This window comes from Manis pentadactyla, chromosome 1 (assembly GCF_030020395.1).
Source record: "Manis pentadactyla isolate mManPen7 chromosome 1, mManPen7.hap1, whole genome shotgun sequence".
NCBI lineage: Eukaryota > Metazoa > Chordata > Mammalia > Pholidota > Manidae > Manis > Manis pentadactyla.
In genome coordinates, this window is record NC_080019.1 from 97,137,666 (window position 1) to 97,153,267 (window position 15,602).

General features: G+C 30.9%; 1 protein-coding gene across 1 annotated transcript in view; it reads right to left on the reverse strand.

Moving 5' to 3' along the window:
- Positions 1-397: 397 nt before the first annotated feature.
- Positions 398-15,602, reverse strand: part of SI (sucrase-isomaltase) — an 84,972-nt gene continuing 69,767 nt past the window's right edge. Inside the window, exons 39-48 of the mRNA XM_036906253.2 lie at positions 14,657-14,691; positions 14,452-14,568; positions 11,905-12,053; positions 9,999-10,083; positions 9,860-9,916; positions 9,139-9,263; positions 6,672-6,760; positions 3,723-3,772; positions 3,301-3,468; positions 398-915 (exon numbers count right to left, since the gene is read on the reverse strand). Coding sequence (XP_036762148.2) covers positions 847-915; positions 3,301-3,468; positions 3,723-3,772; positions 6,672-6,760; positions 9,139-9,263; positions 9,860-9,916; positions 9,999-10,083; positions 11,905-12,053; positions 14,452-14,568; positions 14,657-14,691 — 944 coding nt within the window. The 3' untranslated portion in view covers positions 398-846. The remainder of the gene's footprint in view (positions 916-3,300; positions 3,469-3,722; positions 3,773-6,671; positions 6,761-9,138; positions 9,264-9,859; positions 9,917-9,998; positions 10,084-11,904; positions 12,054-14,451; positions 14,569-14,656; positions 14,692-15,602) is intronic.

Here is a 15,602-nt window from a genome sequence, read left to right on the forward strand (position 1 = left end):
AAAAGGGAATTTCGATTTTTGCTATGGATGGAATGTGTCCTTTCTAAATTCATATGTTGAACCTTAAATCCTTAGTGTGATGGTATTTGGAGACAGTACCTTTGGGAGGTAATTTGGTCATGAGAATGGAGCCCTCAAGTGAGATTAGTACCTTATAAGAAGAGACCCCAGAGAGCTAATGCACTTTCTATTCTCACTGTGTGAAGGTGCAATGAGAAGATGGCCACTCACTAAATTTGCTGGCACCTTGATCAGGCTTCTTAGCCTCCAGAAGTGTGAGAAATAAATGTTTATTGTTTAAGCCACTCACTGTATGGTAATTTGTTACAGCAGCCTAAAATAAGACAAATTCCTTTTGGAAAATAAAAAGAAATGTACATTTTATATATTTATACACATTTATTTTCTGTTTTTTAATTAAATGTGCAAACTGAAAAATATTAAATCTGATGATAAATGTTGGTACATGATTTAAAGTTACTAGACAGTGAATAAAATATATACAATTACACAAAAATTTCACTTAATTTTAGAAAATTACCTGTTTTAATTATATCTTAGGTTACACATATATATATATATATTCAGTAACTAGTTTACAGTCTTACCTTATACTTAGCAAGGGTAACTAGAAATATTTAAATCCTACTAAATATGTCTAAAAATTTGAAACCAGGCCACATTAATAAATAAAATGAGTATTAATATGATATGCATTGTATTAAATTTTAGATAGGTTAAAATCATATTTTACATAAGAAACCAATGAATATGAAAATTGTAAGTCCGGTGAAGTTTAAATCCAGGGGTTAATTTCTCTTTGACAGCTGGAATTGACAATGATCTTCATAACCAAGAGATCTCTACTGGTTCACTTAGAATAACATTACTTGATGTAAGATTAATATTTAGTATCTGAAAAAAAAGTAAGATGGTAATTAATTGTTTAATCAGAACAGTGGGTTTTTTTAAACAGGCTATTTCCGTAAGTATATATTCTCTATGTAAATACGATATAACTATTTTTTCTTTTACATTTTGATGAATTTTATTCCAGAGTTCAGAATCATTTCAGTAATAATCTCACCCAACCCACCTGTAATACAGATAAATGAAAATAAATCTCAGAGAGGTGGAAGGGTTGTCAAAAACTGGAAAACTAAGGCTATTAACCAATTATCTTGATTTCTATTATTTTATTCTTTCTACATGATTCCTAAATATGAAGTTATTTATAAGTGTACTAAATAAATCTGTTTCTTGCCCTCAAATATTATCCAGCCATCTATACATAAAATTTAGATTAGAAATTTGTTTTTCTTTTGTATGAATCTTAAAGGGTTTTAGGATGCTGAATTTATTGCTAATAATTTCAATTTTGTGTGTGTTACTTTCTTTCACTGGAGAGAATCTCAATTAGCCCATATAGGGACTAATTATGGAGGTGACCAATTAAGCAGCTGTAGTCAATCATTTGTAATATTTTTATTATATGCTGATTTCATTAGACCTTAACAATTGTTGTTTTTTCACTTAACATGACTGTGCCTTAGCTCAGAAAGTTTGGATTCGATCATTAAATATGCAAGAGAAGACAAGCAACATTCCTTTACTGCTGACTGAATAACAGACACTCTCCTAGGGGCTTTATAAAATGTATTCTTCACTAAAGCTTAGTGTCTTAGTATTTATTTCCCACACACTATAATAGAAACGTTTAAAATGTAAAAGTTAAATAATTTTCTTAATATCTGATAGCCAGGTTTGAAACTGACCTAGTTTAGTTTGAACCTAAACCTAACCTAGTTCTCATATATCAAAGGTGAAAAGCTGCAAGTAACTTATGTAGCTTTTAATACCTGTACAAAAGGCAACCAAGCATAATTTTTGCTAGAAAAAAATGTTTTAAATTTGTATTGATAGAACAATTAAATCATCCCTTGCATGCAATTCCCACACACCTAGAGAAGGGTAACAGGAAAGGGAAAGAAATTGACTTCTGCCTCCTTTTCCCAGAAATCTATAAAAGTTTGGAAAAGAGTAGGTGCTCATAAATATTTGTTTTATATAAATGCACTTAGCATAAATTGCTTCCTTGTTAGTAGTTAAACTGAGTATCTTCATTTGGAATCATTGAGGTAATAAAATACTGTAAAAATTTCTTCTTAATACTTAACATTCTTTGTGAAAGTATTTGAAAGTAGTAGAATGGGCTTTTCTTTATAACGGTATGACTTAAAATAATACTTGATATGTTAAAATATCTTTTTTGACATAGTTCAGCTGGACTGTATTTAGTTTATTTTTATAACAAAAGTTGTGAGCTTTATTTTTCATTGTTTTAGTATATAAACTATATACCATTATTTGAACATTGGGAAGTTTAAAACACTGATTTCTAATTTATACTGATAAACACTGACTATTTATTTCTGAGGAATTAATTATCCTTTTCAGGGACTCAGTTTCTTGGTCTGCATGTAAGACTACTGGACTAAATCAGTGATTTCTTACTTTGGAATTTTATAAACTAGTAACATTCTTCAAAAAAAAGAAAATTGGGATTGAGGCTCTTGGTTATCAACTTCTATTTTACCAAGAAAATACATTAAATGTACAAAACTCTAATTTCCAAAACTTACTATAATTTAAAGAAATAAAAGCATTTTAATGTCAATGTAGTAATTAAGACATCATTTTATATTAACGGGGAAATTTCACTTGCCTACAAAACAGCAGGAACAAGAGCGTAAGTGTTAAACTCTAACTGGATGCAATTGCCTTTCAGGTGCTGTGCACTCTCACAACCCATGAAACCTGTGAGGACCTAAGACTGTATCCAAGACACCATGTTTTAAAGTCAAAGTTAGTGAAACAACTGGCTGTTCGGAAACTTAAGCCCATATGAAGGGACTGGTTGATCAACAGCTAGTTGTTTTTATCCAACTTTAAACACAAATTGGTATGTGCACACACACACGGTTTCAGCAGTGCAGATGCAGCCTTAAACTTGAGGTACTTTCCCATTAGGGTTAACATGGTTTTAGATATTCAATGTAAATTTAATTTTCCTTTGATTATATCACAATTATAAAATAGATGCTATTAGGAGATTTGTATGACAGGTTACTAAGGATGATAGTATGGCAATAGATACGGCTGTCAAATGAAAATGAATAAACAAGAAAACTCATAACTGATCCATAATTTTGTTTCTTTAAGGCTGAGAAATAGAAGAAACTCATGTATATGTTTTGAATAACTCCATTGAAAAAAATACTTTTTTCTTAAGTCATTTACCTCTTTGTCTGGTTCTTGAGTAAATTTAAGTGGCTCTTTATTTCCATTATAAATCAGATTAACCTTTTTAACAGAAGTTTTTCCTTTTCCCCATATATCAATGAATCCAAGTCTCATTTCATTTCTGTTTATGTACCCATTTTTCAAAATAGTGCTTGTCAAGGTGTTCTATAAAGACAAAGAAAAAGAAATAATTTAAACCCTTCATTTGCAATAAACAAACAAACAAACAAACAAATAAATATATATATATTTAAAAATACATATCTGTTATTCAAAATTTATTTCATGGTAGAGCAAATTTTTTATTCATATATATGAAATGAAGTACCCTATATAATAAACATAAAATATATAAAGTATGAAACTAAACTTCAAATGTTTACACAATTGCATATAAATAATCTGGCATGAATACACACCTTGTTCAAATTAAATTGTACTGAGAAATATTGCTCTTTTTCATAGGTATCTGTAGAGAGAAAAAAAGTGAAATATTTATATTTCTAAAGAAGAATAGTAAATATTCGTATATTTTGTTTCTTTCCCAGTATAAAGGGTACCAAATACCATAGGCACATATTTAATTTTTCTTTATTTATCTTGTTCAAACACAGTTTAAGAGGCACTGAAATATGAAGGAGAAGATCCTAGAAGGACAGAGTAGATTGGTGTGTGTGTTTGTTTGTAAGAGGGCAATGCTAAAGCAGTGACAGGTCTAAAATCACCTTAATATCAGTAAAAGAATGGTGGAACAAGTACAAGAATAAATAGGATTGAGTGATGATAATGTGGACACTTACACTGGCCTCCCCAATGACGGACAATATGTAACATTTACAATGGAAAATGAACACGATGGAAACTTATTCTAAAGTGAGTCCCAGAGAACTAAAGTAAACGGCCAAAATGTATCAACTAATTATTACCAATGCATAGAATAAAATCCATGACATTGATTTCTAAGATTGGGTTCATATGTAAAACCAAACAAGCATGGGTAAGACTGAGAGGGCAAAGTAGAGCCAAATGCATAACTGAAGTAAGTGTTAGGATAACATTTAAAAAGCAACAAATTTTAATTCCCTTTTCCACTTATACATTATTTCTATTCATTAGTCCTCTGAAAAATGGCTTAATTTGTGATTAATTTTGCCTATACTAAAATTAAATGATAGTCTGCCTAAAATTTTTTTCACCATAAATACAATGTATGCATGACTTAGTTAACATATATTTTGAGGCAAAATATTTTATCTTAAGTTTTAAAGATATAAATGTAGCTTAAGCACATTTGAGAGAAATGTCTTAAGTATAGAACTGTGAGATAAAAAAATACAAAATGACAACGATTAGGAAGATATGAACAGTTTTTCTGTTATTTTTAATGAATAAGAGAAAGATGACAGATGGTCTTAATCAAGGTATACATATATCTATTTCATTAAGTAGCATTTTACTAAGCTACAACTTCATTAGCTGGGACAGTTAAAATTTATTTAATGTACACAAGTTTCATGATAAGTTTATTTTGATTTATCTTTTATTTCCTTTGAAAGAATATGTCAGCAAACAGTATTCCATAAAATTTGAATGTCCTTAAAAATGATGAAATCATTTAGATGGTGCCTATCAATTAGATTGGTAAGATTGCTGTAAGAGAAAATGTCCTTGGAGATACCGATCTAATAAATCAAATTAATCTCATCTAATAAATAAAAGACTCCAAGCACTTGTATATTATTATTGCTGTTTACTCAAGAAATTTTGGAGGATTATTTGAAATCTTTATACTTAATGATAAGAAATATATTGAGATTGTGAAATATAACAAAAGGATCAAATATAATTGGCCAGAACAATTTTGAATGCTTTCATGAAGATATCATAAATATCTGAATTATGCTTAGTTACTTTCCACTGATTAAAAATAAAAATCTCTCATGGAACTTCAATAGTATAAAGGTCACACCAAGTTCTTTCATCTGTATCTTAGTTTGACAGGAAGAGCTGGAGAAAAAAGTTCTAAGAGAAGCTTTGTCTGTCTTGTTGTTATAATGAATTAACTCAATTTGTCCAGTGGTAAGTTTAAAGATCCCAAGACAATGATTCAAATTATATATAACTCAACTTTACACCTCTAGAAATTGTAGGCAAATTCAAAGTGCATCCTCCTAGGCCTAGGTGAGAAAGAAAGGATGCAAACTTTGTAGAAATTTGTTAATGTGTTAATGAAGGTCAAGAACTTAAAAGCATAGGATTTTAACTAATAGTTGTTTTTTTTCACCTAAATCACAAAATACTACCAAGAGATTTTTTCAAGAGTCTTTTTTCCAAGTGTCTTGTTTACTTTCATATGATTCTTATATCAACTTTCCAATATACTTTATTTAGTAATAGATCCCTATTTCCTATGATTGCAGAATAATGAACTATGATTTACTTGAAACAATGAATGATACATGTCAGTGATACTAATGAAAAATCTCTTCTGCAGATAATTTACTTAAATTGTAGTAAACTGCCACATGAGCACTTCAGCTTCACACAGATGTCATTGTTTATTACTAAGGTTTGTATCAAGAAAATGTTCATATGTCCCTTCTAGGAGAGCTGGCACTGTCAAGAACAGTTGGTAAATTTAATCTTCTACCAGGGTCTACTTAATAGTATAAAAACCACCTGGGGGCATTTTACTCACCTACAGATTTTTTGGCTTCTCCCAAAATTAATACAATTTGAGTGGCCCCTGGAATCTGCATCCTTAACAAACTACCCTTGGTGATGCTGACAATAATGTTCAGCAGAGCACAAGTGGCTAGAAGCTTTGTAGTTCAGTCTGGTCTTGAGAAACATAGCGTAAACACAGATCTAAGTTTAAATTTTTAAATTTTCATGTAAAAACATACTGAATTAAAAAGAAAACCACAAAAGCAAGAGCCATAAAGTGTAGAGACCAAACTTAAGTTTGTTTATAGACTACTTAATGTTTTAGAGGTGTTCTTAGCATCAGCATGTGCACATGGAATGTGGTTTTTCAGTAGACCTCACACATACTGAGAGTCTATTATGTGAATGGCATAAGACTAGAGTATACAAAAGTGATTGATATACAATCTCTGCTCATACAAATCTCTTAGTTATCCAGACATTCTCTATAGGGATTAACTATATTTAGGATAAGAAGAAAGTCTTTAAATGTTTAGAACACTATTTTTAAAAGTTGATTCAACTAATTAATAAGCTATTTTAGCATTGAATAATATTATTAGGTTTTTATTCAGCTTCCAAGTTACAAAAGGTAACATAAAAGTAACATGAGATAATAGGTGTGTTATCAGTTACATTTTTGTACTAAATGGAACACTCACCTATACTCTCTCCATCATCCCAAAACAGAGATCCTTGTGCCATTTGATAATCATCTGCAGCAACAATGAGCTTCATGTAATTTTTTCGACTACAAGAAAGAAATACAATTTTACCCATATTTATAAAGTAGCATGTATTTACTTGTGTTATGACATCCATACAAGTACCCCCAAAAAACACAAATAAGACTATTAACTAAGGAGAGCATAAACTGTCCTAGACAAAGAAAATTAAAGGACTTTCCTTTTTTAATGAGTTAATGGGAATGATTTAAACATAAAAATAAAATTCTTCATACTTAATAGAAATTATAATGCATATCTTTTGATCTCAAGGGTTCACCTACTGTAGCAAATTGAAAGTGACCTCATTTATAATAATTTAAACCATATTAAGTTTATTGATATATTTATTTATCCTTCTCTCTGGTAATCCTGTCCTTAGCTATTAAACATGAAATTATAGTAATAGCATTTTAAAAGAATCTGTTATGAATAAGTATTCCTCACATTTCCATACAAAAATCACTGAATTGTCATTGCAATTGTTAATAAGAATATGGAGAGTAGCCAGCAAGTTATAAATCCTATCCTTGGAATGGACACTACCTCCCAAGCTTGTGCCTACAGAGGCTTACCTGTGAACTAAATATCTGCTTCCATGTTCACTGTACAAACAATCTGGTTTTTCTTGCCTATGTACCTAAACTTGATATCCCATATTTATGTAGACCACGAAGAGAATGGATACAGCATGAGAAAAGAAAAGAAATAGGATATGAATCCTCTAGAATCTGAATGCCTAAACCAGGAATTGAGTAGAAATGAAGACAGAGTGGGCCCATGATCCCTGGTAGATTGGACACACTGCTGAGGAAGAGGGAGAGAATACCAGATAAAGGGTCCTGTGGCAAAGAAGAGAGAGTCTTAGCCAAATGATCAGTTGTGAATGATAATGGAGAGTGAATTTGCATTATCTTTCATCTTTACAGGGACAAAATTGCTAAGGCCAATAACCTAGAGCTCCTGCCTATGTTTTCTTTTGGGAGTTTTATGGTTTCAGGTCTTACATTTAGTTCTTTAATACATATTGAGTTTATTTTAATTTATCTCCAGCTTTCTTTGTATTTCTCGAGACTACTTTCACTATTTAGAGTGATCCCATCCAAATTTTAGGATTATTTGTTCTAGATATGTGAAAAATGCCATTGATATTTTAATAGGAATTACACTGAATCTGTTTATTGTTTTGGATGTTATGGATATTTTAATAATACCACTTTTCTAATCCATGAGTGTAGTATACCATTCCATTTATTTGTGTCTTCAATTCCTTTCTAAATGTCTCAAAGTTTTCAGAGTACAGGTCTTTCACTTCTTTAGTAAAATTTATTCCTAGGTATTTTATTCTTTTTTGATGCAATTGTGAGGATTTTTAAAAATTTCTCTTTCTGCTAGTTCATTATTAGTACATAGAAATGCAACAGGTTTCTGTATACTTTTATATCCTTCAACTTTACTGAATTCATTTATTATTTCTAATAGTTATTTTTGTGGAGTCTTTGGAGTTTTTCATGTATCTTATCTGCAAATAGTAACAATTTTTCTTCTTCCTTACCAATTTGGGTGCCTTTTATTTATTTTCCTTATCTGATTGCTATGACTAGGATTTCCAGTGGTGAACTTACTATATGGAATAAAAGTGGTGAGAATGGACATCCTTGTTTTGTGCCTGATATTGGAGGAAAAGCTTTCAACTTTGCATCTCTGAGTATTATGTTAGCTATGAGTTTTTTATATATGGCTTTTATTATGTTGAGGTGTGTTTCCTCTATACCCATTTTGTTTAGAGTTTTTATCATAAATGGATGTTGAATTTGTCAAATGCTTTTTCTGCATCTAGAGAGATGATCATATGGTTTTTATCTTTCCTTTTGTTAATGTGATGTATCACAATGATTTGTGGATATTGAAACATCCTTGCACCCCTGGAATAAATCCCACTTGCTGTGGAAAATGATTCTTTTAATGTACTTTTGAATTTGCTTTTTTATAATTAATTTAAAAAATTTACTGTCCAGTATAATAAAGATAATGTCTTCCTCCAAAGCAAAAAATGGACAGGTTTGCTTATAGTCCATTATAAAAGATTGAGCTTTCTTATAAGGCTTGGAGTTTGTTAGCTATGCAGCATCTTACATGTAAACCTTTTACATGTGCAGCATCCACCTGAGCCACTCCATGTCACCCCATGGGACTTAGGGTACAGGGAAATAAGAAGGAAACATGAAGCTTTTGCTATTGCATGACTAAGAAATACCTTTGTTTGTGACAAAGCATCCATGAAACGGGCAGGCTAACTTGAGTGCTTGAAGTAGGGTAAAATCTCAGACCCTTCCCAGGTCTTGACAATTACAGCATGATATATTCCCAAATTTAATCTGATCTATATATAAACTTCACTTACCTGTAAAATGTGTTTTGAGCAGGCTCTTGACATGGCAGGATGTGACCACCACGGACATGTAGGTTTATTTTATCTAATGGGGCTTCAAATACTTTAAATGTTTCTCTGACACCAATATCTTGGCCCTGGAAATAAGAAGAATGGAAGGAAGCACAAAAGCAGCAAGAAGTGGAATCATCAGCAATATTGGTACTTGAGATGGCACAATTATAAAATCAAATAATACACTTTCAATTTAAAAAAATAATAAAAATTCTAATTTAGGAAGAAATCATGTTGTTTAAAGTCTTAGTCTTTTGTTTATTGATTGCTTCAAAAGTAGTTTACCACTACTTGTTTTTGTGGTATTCTTATGCAGAAAATATATTGGTTTTTGAAAGGTCACAAAAGCTATTCATGACTTGCCATATACATTATTCTTGGGAGGGCTACATTACCTTTAATGATCATTTTGGATATATGGACATATAAATAAAAGACAGTGACCTTTTTGTGAATAATGTGCACTTTCCATGTTTATTTGGTAAAATAAATCAATGACTACCTAAGAATAAATTAATTCTTTTCACTGTGTATTAATTGGATTCAACTATAATTAGCAAGAAATATCTTACTCTTTTTAGGTGGAAAGTAAAGAAAATACATCATTAATAAAAAATCTATGACCAAACTATTATCCATTTCTGCTTAGTCAATTCCCTGAAATTCCTTAACTCCTTACCGTATGATAATCAAACCACCGAGCAGCAGGGACATAACCTCTTACAGTGTAAGTATCCTGGAATTTAAAAATAGGGTTGTTAAAAATACATAAACCAAGGACAACAATTTTGTTAACAAAAATATGTGATAAGACTTACAGATTCCAAAACAGGGGTAATCATAAATGCTGGACCCAGTAAGAACTGCTTGTATATATCCCAAGTTGGCTTTTCCTTAAAGAATCTTAACAAAATATTTACAAATAGTTAAATGAAAAAATTCTATTTCATGAATACCATAAAATAATTATTCAAGTCACATTTGCAGTGTGGAATTTTGTGGATTAAAATGAAAACCAAACTTTAAAAAAATTAAAAAAAACAATTTTATCAATTGGAATTCAATGCGCTGTAGTACAATAGTTTATGATTAAATCTAGACTATGACTGAAGTCCAGACCAAAAGCACAGAATTGTGATAGATACGTAAGACCAACTAAATGAGAAATCTCCTCTGAAGAGAACTCATAGAGGTATAAATATTAGCTGTCAAGTAAAAGATCAACAAACTTGGAAGCAAAATTTATGAACACTCAAAAAGAATTGTGAGACTTCAGGAATTGTGCTTCAGGATTCTTGATTCTGTAACTTTAAAAAAGAGTTTGCTTAGCTTATCTTACTTAAATTTGAGATCAATGAATAGCATATTTAAATGTCCTTAAAGGTTCTTCCTTATGTTAACAGACATGAATTTCAGATATAAATGCCTGGAAAACCCAAAATCTGTTTTTCGTAGTTTGAGAATAGCCACTATTTCTCTAATTGAAATGGGAGTACAAAATTTTGTTTGTTCTTTTGCGTGTGTTTTGTTTTGTTTTACTACAAAGTGAAATTAATGCCAAGTTGGACTGTTGGATTTACTCCTCTAGGAACTTCCCATGGGAACAAAGGCATGGTGTTCTCAAAAGGACAAGAGTCTGCATAACTAATACTGTTTTTTGTTGGGGTCTCAGTTCAGGATTGGTGTTTCAACTATTCTGGGAGGTTAATAGGGAGAAGACAATGGGGGAAAGTCTGGAAATGAAAGAAGCAAGAAATTAATAATTTTTTTTCCAAAAATAAAGAAGACATTACAGTAGACAAATAAATAAAACAACTAGAGAATAATTTCAATCTAGGAAGAGCTGTTTTTTTTTTTTAAAGAAAACTGTATTAGCCTATTATTAGAATAGAAGGCATATTGATGAGCTTATTACTTTGGTAATATTATCTTGGGTACTATTGTTTAATATGAGTATTTACTGTTTACTTTTAATGGTTTATCAATAGTGCAATCTAATAAACCATCTCATTAAATTACTTTGGTAATACAGGGTGCATAGAAGTTAAGTATACTATGATTGTTTCAAGTATTTTTTGTATTTTTTTTGGATGTATGTTTTCTTTTTTATGACGTCCACAATAAGAATTGGCACTTGTTTTAGAAATAGAACAAGCTAAAATGTTTGCAACTATGCTCCATAAAAGAGAATTTCCAGATTTGCTTATGCATCAGTTTGAGCTTTAAGAAGTGAGTCCAAAACAATTTTCTCAGGAGAATGTTAGGACTGTTCTGGGGTGCCCTGTTAGAGCACCTCAGGAAGGGGTGGGATGGCCTTCCTCATTCAGGCATTTATATATGGTAGACTTACTTAACTGCTGTAAACTTCATTTAATTCAATCATAGAGATCTTATCTGCAATAATTTTTTTTAAATAATGTAATAAGGTGAGTAAATTATCTAATATCAACATTTGGTATAAAGTTATTGTTAAGAAGTAATAAAATACTTCTTAATAACTTTTTAGTAACTTTACTTTTTAATAAATGTTACATTTTTAACAGCATATATTAGCATTTACTAATAAGTTGATTTATGCAAATGCTTATTGACCCGAAATGTACACTAAAATAACAATTAAAAAGTTTACTATTTAAAATATTCTATATTGCACTATAAGAGATTATTGAGTAAATTAAATGAAAGCTACCCCTCTGTGGTAGGGAAAATAAACTTTGCACTTACTCATGTAAAAGGGGCCGGATAACAGTGCCGCCATAAGCATGAATTTCATGCATCTGTGTATAGAAATAGGGCAATAAAGTGTATCTAATATTTAGAATATTCCTTGACATTTCAGAAAAAGTTTTATTCCAGGAAGCAGGGTCTTGTCTCTGAAACAAAACAAAACAGTCATAAGCTTTGTCCTTGTTTAAATCATTTTCATAAAAATCTTATGAAATAGTATTTCTATTTCATACAGTGGAGATAGGAAGCGCAATGTTAATGTTTTAATAAGAAAATACAAATAAAGCCATGGCTTAAGTTAGTTTAGGTAGTCATATGTAAAGAGCAGTTCACATGTGACTAGGTGACAAATACATTGTCACCTATGGTGATACTTAGTGTTAGGGTTAAAGTTTAGGAGATAAATAAATTGTTATGCAAACTAGATTGAAATAAACAGAGACATGCAAAGACAATCATGGTGACCCTGTAAATTTTCTATTGAAAATGAATAAATTATGGTAAGTTAAATGGTTTAATTTTTTAATTATATAAAAATAAACTATGGAATTAATAGTATAGGAGGGAGGACCTAATTAATGTGGGATAAGAGAGAGAGAGCATATCCAAGTTTGCTCTGGAATACATACTCCAGGTAAAAAAATTGAAAGTGATACTGGAAAGATTGAAAGCTTATTAAAAATGTTGTACTTCCTGGTTAAAAAATAATAGACAGGGAAAGTGATCAGTATTTTTTAGTTTAATATGTACCAGGGGAACAAACCAGGCTGCTGCATAACTCCAGAGGGCAACACTTGAATGTTTTTTGTTGCTTTTAACAGGAATGGGGTTCTTAAGAGCTGTGTCTATCTATAAAGATTTTAACTTTTCTAGATTTCAGAAGTAAGAAAGCTTGAATGACATCTGAGTTATCAATGGTATATGTAATACTAGAATATAGCATTTAAAATAAATGGTCCAAGAACTATTAAGCTATATCTGATTCAATTGTTACAAGCTTCAAAGTCAAATAAGAGGCAAATTCATTTCTGTTGCTTGCTGACTTCTTTGCTATCATTTCAGTTTTAACATGTTGATACAAAAGCATTTAATTCTAAATCATACATTTGTAAGTCCGATTATATTACCTCATACTGAAACTGAGGCTTCTGTTCTGTAGATTTTTATTTAGAACAACACCCTCAGTCTTTACCTCCTCAGTTCATCTCAAAAACTCCAGCCACATTCCCAGCTTGTGGCTTTCACTTGTTCCCTCCATCTGTAATTCTCCCCTATAGATTTATATTGGTTATTCTCTCTGCTCTACTGCTACTGTCACTTCATCCAAGAGCACCTCCCTGAACTCCCCTTCTAAAACAGAATCCCTGTTAACTCTCTATATCACATTAGCTTACTCTATTTTCCCCTTATATGCATTTATTTGTACCTGACATTTTATATGAAAATATGTATATATGCATATATATATAATTAATTGCCTTTTTCCTCTATCCTTCCTACATTATATCAATCATAGGACAATGACTTTGTAAATACTAAATAGTAGGCTCTCAATACATTCTTGTTGAATGAATCACTGTCCAAGCTCTTATTGATTCATGCCCCACTTTTCCAATATTACACCTTTCTAAATTGCATTAATGATGACAAAATTTCCTGTTAAAATATGTCAAGTTATGTCTCTACTGCCCAACTTCCAAATTCTTCCAAAATGTCATCCCATACTGCCTATCTTTTCATATATTATCATTTTCTAAAATAAATAAAACCTCCTTTTTATTCAGACTAAATTTTCCCAGGAGTGAGACAAAGATTTCACAACACATGACAAGGTCCACCATTCAGTTACTATAGTTAGAACCAGTCCTTCAAAGACCAGATCTATCTACAACCCTTCCATGAGGTTCATTTTGATAATTTATCTTTCTTCTGAACATCTTCACTGAAAGTCATATCCCAAATTTAGAGCTTAGTTAGATATTGCCTCTAGTTGTTTATACTTTTCCATATTTTTTAGTACTGCCTTCCCTCTCACTCCAGACAATTTAGTTCCTCCAGACAATTTAGTCATATGTATGGTTGTGCCACCACATAGGAATTAATTCTCATAATTACTTTTCTTTTTTTCCCCTCAATTTCTCAACTCTTTATTTTAAATTTTGCCTTTAAATCTGCCCACTTCATGAATTAAGAGTAGAATTTGCAATGACTTCTCACTTTTAATTATTTCATTGGAGGCTGATTTTTTTAATTGTTCTGTCCCAGTTTGCAAGACAGTTAATTTGTTGTTTTTTGGTTTTCCTTGCTACTCCGAAATTGTACAGAACAGTTAAGTATGCCAGCTAACCAAGTCTTGAACCCAAAAGTATAAAGAAAAGTAACCCGTGCCTGAATATTCTCAAAGTAATGAGCTGAGATACCCTCAGTAACTGTAAAGAGTTTCAAAGAACTCATCTGGAAACCAGCCAGGGAAGATGAATTCTATTAAAAAACTTCTAAACTTATGGAGGGAAAGAAATGCAAGAAAATGTGTTAGTTACATACTTTAGTAAATGCAACGTTGTGATTTCTTGAGTATGGATAAAATGCTCCAAGTTGCATCCAGCGGGCACAGAGCTGATATTCTGAATTGTTGAAGAAACCACAGATATCTGCTCCAGTCTAAAATATATTGTTATATTAATTAATTTCAATACTTTGTTTCCTAATATTTACAAGCCATGAAGATAAAAGGAATAGAGTTACTTACATATGATATTCCAAAGAGGCTAAATTCCATCATACCTAAAAACATTAGGAAAAAAGTCTTAGTTACTATTTCATTTATTTTGATATTTTCTTTTTTGTATTTGAAAAATTTCCATTTATAACATCAACTCTAATTCAATGAAATATTTTTCAGATTACATTTCTTCTTGTAATATTCATAAATTTTTTTGCTTTACAGTGTTGATGACTTTTATAAAAATAAGACTCTATATGCTTTGTTGACACTTTAAAGATGACATATTTAAAGCACAAAACTGTTATGAGCACATGGAAGTATAAGAAGAAAGTGGCAGTGGTTCCTTGGTCTCATTTTTTAAAATAAAATGTTGTCTCTGTAATTATTAACTATAGGTTTCACCATTTGAAACAAATTAAATTATCCCTACTAAATAAATTCCTTTTAAACTTCAGTGAAATAGAATGTATATGATTTCTCAGTTCTTCTTTTAAAGGAATGTTTCTAAACATTAAGTGCTTTCCTAGAATCCTAATATAAATAGTAATGAAATTTTAGGACTAGATCTGAAACAGAAAAGTATCCATTTGCCCTTTAAAATGATAATGTTTTATTTACTTTTTCCAACCATGGTCAAAAAACTCTGTCAAAATTTAGGTTGAAGTGCTTCTAATTCTTTATGATTTATGAGTGATTCTTATTCCATAGAATCAAGAATTTCTGTTCATTTCTATTCTTAGCTCTAAATGGCATCTTTCTGAACTCCTGCCATTTCTAGCCAGGAAGCTGTGACTGAAAGGGATGAAATTATTTCTCAAAATAAACTAGTTGTATACCATTAGTTTTCACACAGCACCCCAGATTCTGCTTCCTGCTTCACTGCCTATTCATGACGCTCTTTGTCATAAAACATGATGCCAAAGACCTATTTCTGAGAAGAACTTCCCAGGTATATGAACTAACACCAGCA